Raw genomic sequence first — 13,227 nt, forward strand, 5'->3', positions numbered from 1 at the left:
CTACACTAACACACACACACACACACACACACACACACACACACACACACACACACCATGAACACAAAGTTATTTGATTATACCCTGCATCCGTGGCACCTTGTCCATAAAAGTTAGTGGTTGTTGGCTACTATCCACACAGTGATGATTCATTTAGCCTCCATTCAGTAACTAACAGGTATAAGGATGTGACAAAGCATTACCTGAAGGAGAAGGACAAGAAGAGGAGATTCTGGCCCCCAAAAGGAAGGTGTTTTAATATGGTTTCAGTGGCCAAACACATCCTGCCCTTATATAATTTGTAGACCTGCTGCCCCTGACACTGCCTGATATTTAAGCAATGTGCCTGATCTCCCCTCACACTATTTTTCCGATTGCACTTTTTTTCTTCAGCTCCACATTTTGTGTCCAGCTGTACACTAAAAAAACATTTAATTGACTACTGATCTAGACCCACCTCCCTACTCAAACACTTTTAATTTGGTTCACGGGATTGCTGGTACGTGCCTGTTGATATTTTTGTCCGTCCTCCTGCGCCTGCCCTTCCCCCCCCCAATGATGAATTATCACAGATTGTTCTTTCAGTCACTACTGCATAATAGAATTCCATCGTTTAGGAAGCTCTTTGGAACAATGGAAACCCTTCCACCGATTTGCCTCCTTGGTTGTTGGCACAAAGGGGTGATTAAGTTGCCGTAAAGCAGAGCTAGTTTGCAGCTTGCTTCAGCTTGCTGGGGGATTTGTTGTGCAGGCCAGCTCAAGTTTTACTGAATGAGGAAGCAAGGAGTAACAGCAGCAGCATAGCAACAGCACCGTGCTGCATGGAAATGCAGTGGTGTAGACCTAAATGTGCCCTGCTTTGGTGTAAGAATGCCCCAAAGCCTGGTTGCCCATGCCACCTGTCCTGCATGTATAATTAATTAATAGTACAGTTCTATATGGCAGGACTTTTGACCCCCAGTATGTTGCTGGACTGCAACTCCTAGGATGCCCCAAAAGATGTCGAGTTTTTGTTTTTGTTTTGACTTTTTATAGGAAACCGCCCAAGTTGAAATTGTTGAGCCCACGGTTATTTGACTGAGCTGCCTAAGATCCAGGACAAAGCGCCACCTTTCAGAAATTCCCCCCAGACATCAATTCCACCATTGAAATCCCAGTAATATTTGGATGTATGGCAGCCCTACTTTACCATTGGCCATTTGGGCTGGGACCAGTGACAGTACAACAGCATCTGACGGGCTACAAGTTCACCACCACCACTCTACCACCTTGATCGATGAGACTTCCTCCCAGGTAAATGTGAACTGGGTTACATTGCATGTGAGTTCACTCATAAGCATGATTATTCAGAAGTCCCAAAGACTGCAATGAGATTTATGTTCAGGTGCATATGCATAGGATTCTGCTCCTGATGAACGAGTGATTGTAGTAGCAACAACATCATCAACAATGGTCCCAATTCCACAGGCAGTCTCACTAGTTTATTATAACAGCATTAAGCAAAAACAGCTCTGGACAGAGCAAGCACAACAGAGAAACAAGACTAATATTGCAGTTCTATGAATACTTGGTTCTGTTATTTTCAGGAAGGCTTACTTCCAGATAAGTGTGATACAATGGTACCTCAGGTTAAGTACTTAATTTGTTCCGGAGGTCTGTACTTAACCTGAAACTGTTCTTAACCTGAAGCACCACTTCAGCTAATGGGGCCTCCTGCTGCCGCCGTGCCGCCGGAGCACGATTTCTGTTCTCATCCTGAAGCAAAGTTCTTAACCCGAGGTAATATTTCTGGGTTAGCGGAGTCTGTAACCCGAAGCGTCTGTAACCTGAAGCGTATGTAACCCAAGGTACCACTGTAAGTGTAATTTCATGAAATATTTCAAATGGGTTTGAAGCTAAGCATTTTCGAATTTTGAAGTTTTGGGGGTTGTTTTTAGAAACGGCAAAGTTTGATATTTATAGAACTCTGAAAGCACAATGTTAGTCTCACCACCAGATAGCTATGTTAGGCCCACCCAATGCTGCATGCATGATCAGCATGACTTTTGACTGCTTCTTCACACATGCACGTACCCCAACCATCGCATGTGTTGTGTCACAAACTACTTCCCCCTGGAATTGTAGGCAAGCTGATGATGTGGCACAGGGTTGCGGGGGTTGCTGTTCAATATACATGCCAAAAAACACCACCGGGGATGACAACTTGTCTTCTGGACGGTGGCCAACATCAGCAAATGGCAGTGCTGACAAACTGGGCATCTCTGGAGTGTGATTTCAGGAACGATTTAACAGAAAATAGCAACGTATTTGCGGAAAGCAAGAACGGGGGTGGAAATCACCCTATGAAATGGGTTTATTGTTCAAACTGTAACTTTTAAGAGGAACATTGCCAAACAGACAGACCTGGTGTTTTCCAGGAAGAATGAAACAGCACAGGGACCTGGAGCCAAGATTAATCTGGTGCAACCAGCAAGATCCCTCCACTTAAAAGAGGTGTGCACCAGCTACACCCAGGCAGCGTGTTGCAGCATGCAGCAAAACTCATGGTGTCCTGGGTAATAGGCATGGCTACCTCCTGAGCAGGAACACGTGCCAGGCATCTACTTCAGGCCAAGCCCAACAGTGCGTTTGAATGAATGAATGAATGAATGAATGAATGAATGAATGAATAAATAAAATTTCTCATTTATTTCAAGCACATGAGGGTATAAATTACAAAGGAGCAACAAGAACTAGAGTTGTGATGCTGAAGTCTGCACGGTGCCTTGCATGAAAAAGACACGGGGTGTTCGGTGTGGCCGTGTACCAGCCGTGAGTAATGGATGCACCTGTGAAGATCGACTGGCCACCAAGGAAGCACAGATGCGTAGAACTTAGGGCAGCAGGGAGGGCAATAAATATAATCATAAAATAAACAGCAAACTTCACCATTTTTTCAAGCTATACTATCAAATTCTACCATTTGGGCATGAAGGTTGCCGAAGTCTGAAGCTATTCCATATGATCTTTCCCATCCTCTCTCTATCTGATTAGGGGCAAGTTAGAAGGGATCGCAACTCTTTGATTTCGCTGGACAACTGGAAATGAGAACGGGTAGAAGTCGCCATAGATACAGCCATGTGACAGGGAGAATGGGAGAAGGAGGCGTGGAGACACCAACCTAGACTGGTGCAGTGTCATGAACTGGCCCTTGGCAATGGGAACGGAAGGTGGCTGAACCACCTCATCCTAAGCCAGTAATGAGGAACCTGTAGATCCCCAGCTGCTGTTGCACTCAATCTCCTGCCAGCTCCTACCAGCATGGCTAATGATCAGGGAAGATGGTAGCTGCAGTTCACCACTGTCAGGGCCACAGGTTCCCCATCCCTGCTGGGCATCTTTGCCTCTAGGACCAATTCTAGGTACTCGTATTGACATTTAAAGCAGTACAGTGGTACCTCTGGTTAAGTACTTAATTCGTTCCGGAGGTCCGTTCTTAACCTGAAACTGTTCTTAACCTGAAGCACCACTTTAGCTAATGGGGCCTCCTGCTGCCGCTGCACCGCCAGAGCCCGATTTCTGTTCTTATCCTGAAGCAAAGTTCTTAACCTGAAGAACTATTTCTGGGTTAGCGGAGTGTGTAACCTGAAGCATATGTAACCTGAAGCGTATGTAACCTGAGGTACCACTGTATATGGCCAGGGAATTGTGGGTGTATCTCTCTCTCTCTCTGTATATATGTATATATAATTGGCCCAAGCACCTATTATAGCGGAGTCAGCAGGTGCTGCTATTACATCATTGCATTGGACAAAAGTGGTAGCAGATAGGATCAGGGCCTTTACCACTATTTCCCCAGGCTCTGGAACTCCCTGCCTGAAGAGATAAGAACTCTTTCTCTCTGCCGAATTTCAGGTGGAGCTTAATTGGTGGCTTGCTCTGTAAATTGTTAGTTTGATGATATTATTATTATTATTATTATTATTATTATTATTATTATTATTATTATATTTCAGACTTGCTAATTTCCCACAACCTTCTTACCCACTAAATATCTTAAATAAATAATCTCAGTGAATGGCGTCCATACTGAGAGAACTTAAAAGAGGGTAGCCAACGACAGTAGCTGCTTGCACCTTGCAAAAAAAGGGGGGTAAACGTATCACCAAAAGAGGACACAGGTGTGCATCAAGTCTGCATAGGCTAATTTATATGTGTGGATGCAAATTTAGAAAGAATTAATACAATTTGAATAGAAACACATTCCACCATTGTGGGGAAGACTGCAGTCGGGTGACATGTGCACCTACTTGGTCCAAGTGCTAGACACCTATTGGTGGGCAACTTCTGAGGCCCTTGATGGTCTCCCTTCTTATTGCCCTTTCTCTTTAAACCAGATTCAGACCAGGCAACCCTTCAGTTTAGAGGTCGCCTTCAAACAGGAGTTGACCCACTCCACCGGAAAATAGGACATACAGCCACCAGAAAGCCAGGGGGCAGTTTTAAGCCTTTGGAATGGCTTCAGTGACTGCTTTCTGTGCAAGCAGTGGTATTTGGCATTGGGTAAGAGAGAGAAGGCTACTTCTGCCTTCTCCAGTAGTGATTCTTTCTCTAAGTCTTGTTTAGCAAAAAAAACCAACCAACCATAGAATAAAGTTCAAGAGGGCCGCCTTGCATAACCTCCCTTACTTGAGGGCTGCGGTGGCACAATAGCAGCAGCTACTTGAGTTGAGTCTTAGGCCAAGCACAATGAGAAGACGAGCAATTTCAGTCAGGGAAAGGCATTTTGGTGACTTAAGTAGAGAAGCAAACAGCACCCCCTCCCTCAAGTCAAATCTTTGCTGTTGCTGTCTCATCTTGTCCCAATGAACTAGATACTGTAGTGCTAAGTCAACTTCCACCCAAAATCCAACCTTAATTTGGATTCGTGATCATGTTGCCTGCTTCTGTACAATAGGAATAAGGAACCTGTGGCCCTCCAGGACTCCAGCTCCCATCATCCCCTGCCAGTGTACCCAATGGCCAAGCATGATGGAAGTTGTAGTCCAACAGCACCGGGGGGGGGGGGGCAGGTTCCCCACCCCTATTGCATAACATTCACACCTGGATACAGTTGATGGCACATACAGTATTTTATTATGACAACCAAAGGATTCCTCAACCACAAAGAGAAGCAGTGCTCATGTTCCACAGGAAAAAGAATTTTATTTAGTATTTTTTTAAAACAACTACGTAACATTTACTCTGATAAAAATATTTACAATATCCCCACGTTCAGGAAGGTTCCAAAAATATAAACACTCTACCTCTCCCTAGAGGATGAATAGATCATTCTCCTCAATAAAAAGAAAAACAGGAATACATTCATATTTCCCACTTTCTTTGTACTCAAGTAGTTTTACAAATAATAGACTTCTGAAACATTTTTTTTTACATATCCATATAATATATATTTATATGTACACATTTATATTTATAACAGATTTTACAAATAAAGGCAACAACTGTGTACAAAAAAAAAACTTTTTTTGAAAACAGACAATAAAATAAATGGTCAAATACGATCTGCAATTCAGCATAGTGCATTCTAGCAGTTGGTGCAATAGTGTAAGGAGAATTCGTAGGACCACAGAGCTCTATGAATGTCTCAGAACTACTCAGATGACACCACCATATGACATGGATTATTATTACTGTTTTAAGTAGCCGAAATCAAATGGGAGTATTCACCAGTGCAGAATCTGCTCCATCTAGATGATGGTTTCTCACACTATTTGGTTTGGTGCGGCAGCACACAACTATGAGCACAGGAAAGCGTTCCGGGGGGGAAAGGGAACATCTTCCACTGCAGAACTCCAGCAGTGAATATGGCAATCCAGTTGTGCAAACTTCACAGCCCATGCCAGACACAATCAGTTCCAGGGGAGCGGGGCAGAGGCTGTAGAACTAGGGTTAGGACACACCAAAACAGCACATCTGGTGGTCTCCATCAAGAGCACACATGGCCCACACTGACATTGCCACCTGGGCAAGAGACCTGCTTTTCTTTTGCAGAGAGCATTGCTCATCCACTTCCTGCAGTTCTTAAAACTACCATCAAGGTCCAGCCTTAGGAGGATGCAACGTAAGAGAGTAGCTTCAGGCAGCAGAATGCTGGAGGGAAATCCCTCCAACTATCATTGTCTGTTTCTTCGATTTAAAATGTGCTCCAATACAAACTAGTGGGGGGCAGGGGGGAATATTTATTCACTTGGGTGTGTTATTTTCACTTTTGGATCCTTTCCACCTGTACCTGCCCAGCCTAGACCAGGATCACAAGCCTGCCTCTTGCTTTAGTGCAAAAGTGCCATATATTCCACACCCGGTGAATTAGGTATTGCTCGGGGGGGTGGGGGAACAGGAGGAAGAAACAAAAAACCTTATGGGTTTCAGGGAAGTGCTTAGCATTGCCAGTTCTGCTACCACAGACGGCAAGGGCTATCTGAGTAAGGCCTTCATCTTAGAAACTATAACATTCCATATTCTGTTTACATTGGTACCTGGAAGAAGAAAGTTACAAACCCTGCTATGGGCATGAAACTCCCTTACATAACAGCCACATCTTGTCGCCTTCAAGGACGGGGGGCAAACTGAGAATGGACTTCAGAGAATATCACGCTGCTGACATCCTTGCAACAGAATAGGATCCATAGTAAAACAGCTAGCGGCAGGCAGCTCCCTTGTAAAAGTACCAGTCTGATCTGGTTTTATTTTTTGTTTGCCAGAGCTGAACCGTGCCACAGCATGGTTTGTCTGTCCACTTCTTGTGGACAAGTCCCAGACATTCCTATCTAGCAGTTATGAGAAGCAATGCCTAGTGTGAGATACAAGGAGGCATAGAACACTCCTCAAGGATGTTCTCTCTCTCTCATCACCATCCCTATCCGAAAGCTCAAGCTGGACAAAATTTCCAGGCAGAATCTAAAAGGAAAATGACATATGCAATTCAGGAGAAATGTGATGAGAATCCAGTCTCAAAATCTCCCTGAATTGCTTACTGTGCTCTGCCAGCCAGTGACTACTAAAAGCAGGGCTGATCCCAATGCTTGAATTGCTATATATGTAATGTGTGTTTGTGAGTGTTAAGTTAAAAGGTTTTGAATATTGGCAGCAGCAGGAAGAGGGGAAGCCTCTCTGTTTGAATCCAGCTCTTTTACTAAGCAAAGTCCTCATGAGAAGTACCACTTTTTTGTAATATTCACAAGAGTCTAAATCCACCTAATTTTTTTAGGTTTCATTCACAGCTTTGAAACATAATCCTAGCCAACCAATTCAGGTCTTTCTTTGCAGATGGCAGAAAGGAAAACAAACAAACAAAAAACCCATCAACACATTTAAGGGGCGAGGAGAAGCAGCAAGAACTCTCTCCTTCCCATAACTAATTTGGGTTCATCTCTGAGGTCTTTTCTAAATTCTCTGGGCAGTCAAAGCAAGGGATGACTCAGCTTCTCTACATATAAATGATCAACGATCTCTCCACTCCCCTCAGTGCTTCTCAGTTCAGCCAGTTTAGGGTGTGTGTGAGAGAGAGCCGGGAACCCTGAAATAATCACAAACTCATCCAGCAAAGGGAGGGGGGGGAATCTCAAGGAAAAGTCACTCCAAGTTTAGTCTTTGGTTTCCAAATTCAAAGGAGACATCTGCTTCAAAGCTTGTAGCAGAGCAGTAGAGTCCATGGGGGAGTGGGATGGTCCTGGAGAAGGGAGTTGCTGAGGCATTAATAAAGGAGAAGAAATCTTATCTGGGTTCATTAACCCCGAAAGTGCTGCAGTGGAGGCTGGGAGGCCTGGATACAAGAGAGGCATAGAGGCCGGGTACCAGCACTTCTCCAGCATAGGCAGGTAGGCTGTCGCTGAGGGTGGAATCAAATAGAAAGGCAGGCACAGAGGAGGCTGGTGAGGGTGAGGGCCCAAGAAACTGCTTGGAGAGCCGAGCACATCGCTGCTAAAATGATCTTCGTCCTCCAACATTTCCATCCTGGTTCTTTTGGCTGGCGGGTCCTCAGTCTCTTGTTTGATAGAGCTGATTCTCTCCTGGACAGCATACTTGAGCTCAGCGTCCTTTTTAAAATATTGCTGGTCGGATTTGGAGTCGCTTTTCTCCAGCTCTCCCCCATATCCACTGTCTGTGTCTGTGTCGCTGCCACTCTGCTCTCCGCTGGAGTGGGCGAAAGTCCTCTGAATCACAGGCACACAGTTTTTCCCATGAGCCTCGGCAGCTTTGGTCAGAGCGCCAGACTTCTCCTTCAGTTCCGTAAGTTTAGGGGCAGCATCGCCAGGCTTTCTGCTGGCTCCACCCTGAAGAACCTCGGAGGCCATTCTGTGCAGGTGGCCGATGAGCTGGGAGGGTTTCAGCTCCTTGCTGTTCTCGTGTTTGGCCACGTACTGCAGCACTTCTTTGGCACACAGTTGGAAACCGGACCGAAACACCTCCTGGCTGGAGTCAAGGCTCCTTGGGGGCAGCTCATCTGAGGAAACACAGCGGAAGGGGAAAAGATTAAAAAAAACGAATATATCAGAAAAGTTAAGCCAGTCATTATTATAACCATACAGCACAAGTTCATGCATGTTTACACTTCTGTTCAGCACCGCTAACTCCCTCTGGCCAGCATGGAAAGGGTAGTAACCTGAGACTTTGTAAAGCCACCTATTTTGGGATCAGTACTGGAGAAAGACACCTTATTTCAGCTGAGGAGCTGTTTGAACCTGCAAGGGTGAAATTCAGGCTTCTCTCAAGTAGATAGGAAGACTTCCACTGCGTTGGAATGTCTCTGTTGGTCTAGCAGGAGCCTTTGAAGCACAGCAAACAAACATAGCAGGAAGCAAACTAGTTCTTATCATGCAAGACTCCAGTGTGTTGGGTGAACCGTGGAATGAAAATAAACCGCTTGAGGTTTCCGTCAGCTTCAGTGTATGTTACAGCCCCTGAAGTGCCCAAGCCACTGTAGACTTCAGCAAGGGCAGGTCAACTCAACTGCAAACAAGTTGATATAGTAAGACACATGACACTCGCCCCTTGTAGCGTTCTGCACTACAGCTGCAATGTCAAGAGCAGTTTGCTGCATAGACCTGCCCCCAACACACAGTGACATGTTTGGTCCTTGCTTGGCCATTCCTGGTGGCAGCTCGCAACGGCACAGAGCCAAGATTCGGAGCCTGTGGCCCTACAAGACCTTGTTTGGGGTCTTATCACCCAAACCTTGTTTGGGGTTTTATCACCGTGGCCAGGAATGACGGAAGCTGAAATCCTCCAACATCTGGAAGGCCGCAGGCAACACATCCCTGGCATAAAAACTGTCCACATATCAGTGGTAATTTGCATGGTAAGCAATTCTGGATGCAACAACCACAGAGGGCTACCTTGTGACTTTGCAGAGGGAGGTGTGGCTTTTACATTGTAAGCCAGGTATAGGCAAACTCGGCCCTCCAGATGTTTTGGGACTACAATTCCCATCATCCCTGACCACTGGTCCTGTTAGCTAGGGATGATGGGAGTTGTAGTACCAAAACATCTGGAGGGCTGAGTTTGCCTATGCCTGTTTTAAGCTATACAGAAATGGGGCAGACAGTGTAAAGGAGGAGAAGACAGGGCTTATCAGAGAAGAAGCAAAGACTTGGGTAGGGGGAAGTTAAAGGGCAGCAGAAGGCACAGAATGACATTATGCAGGAGAAGAGGGCTCTGAATGAAGTTGGGGAGTGATCACTCAGAGGTGCAGAAGCTATTCCAGGCTTCTAGGTTGCTGGAACACCATGTTGGGAAAAACGGACCCTGCCAGAAATCCACCTCCTGACATGAAGGTGATACAGCAGTTGGCAACGGAACTTTTTTTAAAACAACAACAACAACCACCTGATCGAATTTCAAATACAGAGCTAGTTTTGAATGAAAAGGGCAAAGGATAGGGACAAGTTTTATATACTTTCGATAGCACAAGGAAGAATTAGAGCTCTCTTCCCCCACAGCAGTTCCACTGAAATCCACAGGACTGCTCTGTTGCATGCACGATTAGCTGAAGAGGATTTGGAAGACATTAGCAAGAGTATAAAAAGTGTGAGGAATAGAGTCATCACAATCTCCAGGAGCTTTCCTGGTCAGGGTAACAACAGCACAGTCACAGAATACTCACCAGCATGTAGACCTTTTTGGAGGGCAATGATCTGCTGCTGCTGTTGTTCAATGAGACTGGTTAGTGCTTTCACGTGCTTCAAGGTAAGTTCAAGAACCACCGCCTTTTCCAAGTGTCCTAATGTCTAGGAAGGGAGAAAAATGGTTCATTAGAGGATGGCTGGAAAGGGGGAAAAAGGAGCCTAAACACAAGACTGATAACTGATTGGGCAGTTTAGGTGGGGAGCTTGATAAGGATGTGAATGGGTCTAAGTATGATGTGACACTCATTTTTATTCTGACTGACAGCTATGTATTATATAAGCTAAAAATTATTATCTTTAAAAAAGGCTATGGCCATTTTGTGTCTCCCCCCCCCCCACCAAAAAAACCCTGTGCCTGCATAATAAACACAAGTTTTATGTATCTGCCCTGCTGGCACCTCAGTTGTAAAATGAGGAATTCCAACATAAGGTTTTTCTTTTGCTGTGACTAAATCGGGCAAAGCAAATAGCTGAAGCGGGCAACACTGGTTTCCCAAACAACTCTGAATAATAATTTAGACAATTTGCCTGTCACTTTTTAAAAAAATAACAATGCAGTCCTTAATACCACAGAACGGGTTGCTTGGAGCTGTGGTCTCAACCAGCCTTCCCCAAACTGGTGCCCTCTAAATGTTGCTGGATTCTAACTCTCACAAGCCCCAGCCAGTATGACCAATGGTCAGGGGTGATGGGAGATGGAGCACAATAGCTTCTAGATGGGCACCAGGTTGGGGAAGGCTAGCCTAAAAGGAATTCAACTATCTGAAACCATGGGATCCAAAGCAAAAACATAACGATATGGAAAGGAGTCACTAGCAAATCCACATTAAAAGCTATCCAGTAAGGTCCAGAATTTTTTTTTATCTAATCCCTGTTTATTTCAATGTGTCATCTGGTCCAGTCCATGCATGCAAGTTCTTGAGAAACTGATCTCATTGGAAACAAAACCAGGAGACTAGAAGTGGCAATCCAAGCCCTGAAATGCAACCCTCTCCAGTTAAATCTGCAGCACTCCAGAAAACCTCTAGGTGGCACTTTTACCTGCACAAAGATCCATGAAACCCAACAGGCTCCCCAAAAGGAAGATGATTTTGGGCAGTGGCCAGATTTTCACTTACTGTAAGTTTGAGATGTTCTGGTAAGAGATCTTTCAGCTGGGCAATGCATTCATTAATCCTATCACGTCTTTTCTTCTCTATCAGTCTGTGGGGCAGCTTATAGGTCTCCTGGAAGTCAAAAGGGGAGAAAAACAATTGCATCACTCCGAATGAAAAGTGATTCTTAAGCACTATGGAGACAACCTTTTCTCAGGGGCTCTAAAACTGCGCAGCCATAAAGGGGGGAGGGGGGGAGGAAGAAGAAACATTTCCTTAAGGCAGAAGCAAAATCCTCCAAGTACCACAGAGTTTATATCAGAAAATTTATGCATTTTGATCATGCCCAGAAAAGTATTTTATACAGCTACAGCTAATGGGTTATTTTAGGTTATGACAAGGAAGTAAATCTTATCTACTAAAACTGTTTTTCCTTAAAAAGAAAATCTTCTTAACAGTGTCGTCCCACCCTTCAAAAGTATATTTCTTCCAAAAAACAAAACAAAACACGTTTGTGCACACTGGGGTGTTGTTTTTTTGTAAAAGAAACCCACCAAGCTTCTTCATATATATTTCACAGGACAACTTCCTTATATTTGAACCCAAACTGTGCATTAAACCATCTCAAAAGTGGGCAAAAACCAAAGATGCCAACAAACAAAAAAGGAAAAGGAAAGGAAATTGCTTGTATTTACCTTGCTGTCGTCACCCCTTTTTAACCCTCTTCTGGGCTTGTAAACTTGATAAATGTGAGCGAAATCCAACCTGCAGAGGACAAAAAAAAACGTTATATCACTCATAACTAAGGGGACAACCATCTCCCCCTCCACACGCAGCCCCAGAACCTACTGAAGCCCGTAGGTGCCCATGTGGGGCGGAATTCGGAGGCTGCTAATGCGGACCCAGACCGGCCGGATGGGCTTGGAAAGCGAATCGCAGCGCAAGCCCCGGCACGTCTGCTCGCCAGCAAACCGCTTTGGCTTCCATGGGACTTAAAATCCCGGGTCGGCGCGTTTGAGATGGCAGCCTTGAAACATTTATCAACAAATCTGCCCGGGATATCCTTCCGTAGCGGCACTTACCCTGACATTTCGCTGCCCTCCAGAGCTGCCAGCTTGCCCAGGCAAGGTGGTGGTGGAGGAGGAGGCTGAGCGCTGGGGATCCTTTCCATTTAAACCGGCTTGATTTATTTCCCCCCTACAACCCAAGTTCTGTCCTGGAAGTAAGGTGGAGGCTGGCAAGCTAGTTAGCTGGCTGGCAGGCGCACTGCTTCGTGTCAACGCGGATCCAGTGACTGAGCCGGGACGCGCCACCTCCGGCAAACGGTGCGCGCTTGGCACCCACAAAAGAAGCGGCGCCGGAAGAGCGCAGGAGATCAGCTAGCGGCGTCGGCTGCTGCTGCTGCTCTTAGTTGCTCATGTCCTTCTTCTACTTGGCAGCGCTGGGCGTCTGCACCGGGTCGCGCGGGAGCTGGCGAGCTGAGGAGTAATTGGAAGGCTGCAGGCTGGGTTAAATGTGAGCGAGTGGGTGGACTGGAGCTACGTGTTCTACCCTGTGACTCCGGGCACGTCTGGCTGCTACCGGAGGGAGGGACAGACCTGCCTTCCCCTCCATCACATGAGCCTCACGTGTTGGACAACGCTTCAGCCTCTCCCCGGGCCCCCGCCCTCGCCGCTCCCGGCCACACAGGCAGGCGAAGCCGCCGCCGCCGCCGACAAAACGTGATAGGGTGATCCCTCTCTCTCTCTCTCTCTCTCCCTCCCCACCCCGGCCTGGCTCCTCTCCTGCTGGCGGCTTGGGTGCGCGCGCGCGCGCAGAGAGGAGAAGGAGGCGGGTGAGGGAAGCCAGGCTATCCCCGCACATGATGGGGCGAGGAGGAGGTGGCGGCGGAGAGGTGCAAGGGATCAGATGTTCCCTAGTGGGGTGGCTGAGCGCCGATCCACAAGGCACTTCGCACATGCTCAAAG

General features: G+C 46.1%; 1 protein-coding gene across 1 annotated transcript; it reads right to left on the reverse strand.

Moving 5' to 3' along the window:
• Nucleotides 1–5,164: 5,164 nt before the first annotated feature.
• On the reverse strand, nt 5,165–12,849 carry BHLHE40 (basic helix-loop-helix family member e40). Its single transcript, XM_028719339.2, has 5 exons — nt 12,343–12,849; nt 11,956–12,025; nt 11,285–11,392; nt 10,145–10,268; nt 5,165–8,485 (listed from the first exon to the last, which is right to left on the reverse strand). The coding sequence occupies exons 1-5, from the start codon at nt 12,429–12,431 to the stop codon at nt 7,626–7,628; spliced, it is 1,251 nt and encodes a 416-aa protein (XP_028575172.1). The 5' UTR covers nt 12,432–12,849; the 3' UTR covers nt 5,165–7,625.
• Nucleotides 12,850–13,227: the final 378 nt, after the last annotated feature.

This window comes from Podarcis muralis, chromosome 2 (genome assembly GCF_964188315.1).
Source record: "Podarcis muralis chromosome 2, rPodMur119.hap1.1, whole genome shotgun sequence".
Classification (NCBI taxonomy): Eukaryota; Metazoa; Chordata; class Lepidosauria; order Squamata; family Lacertidae; genus Podarcis; species Podarcis muralis.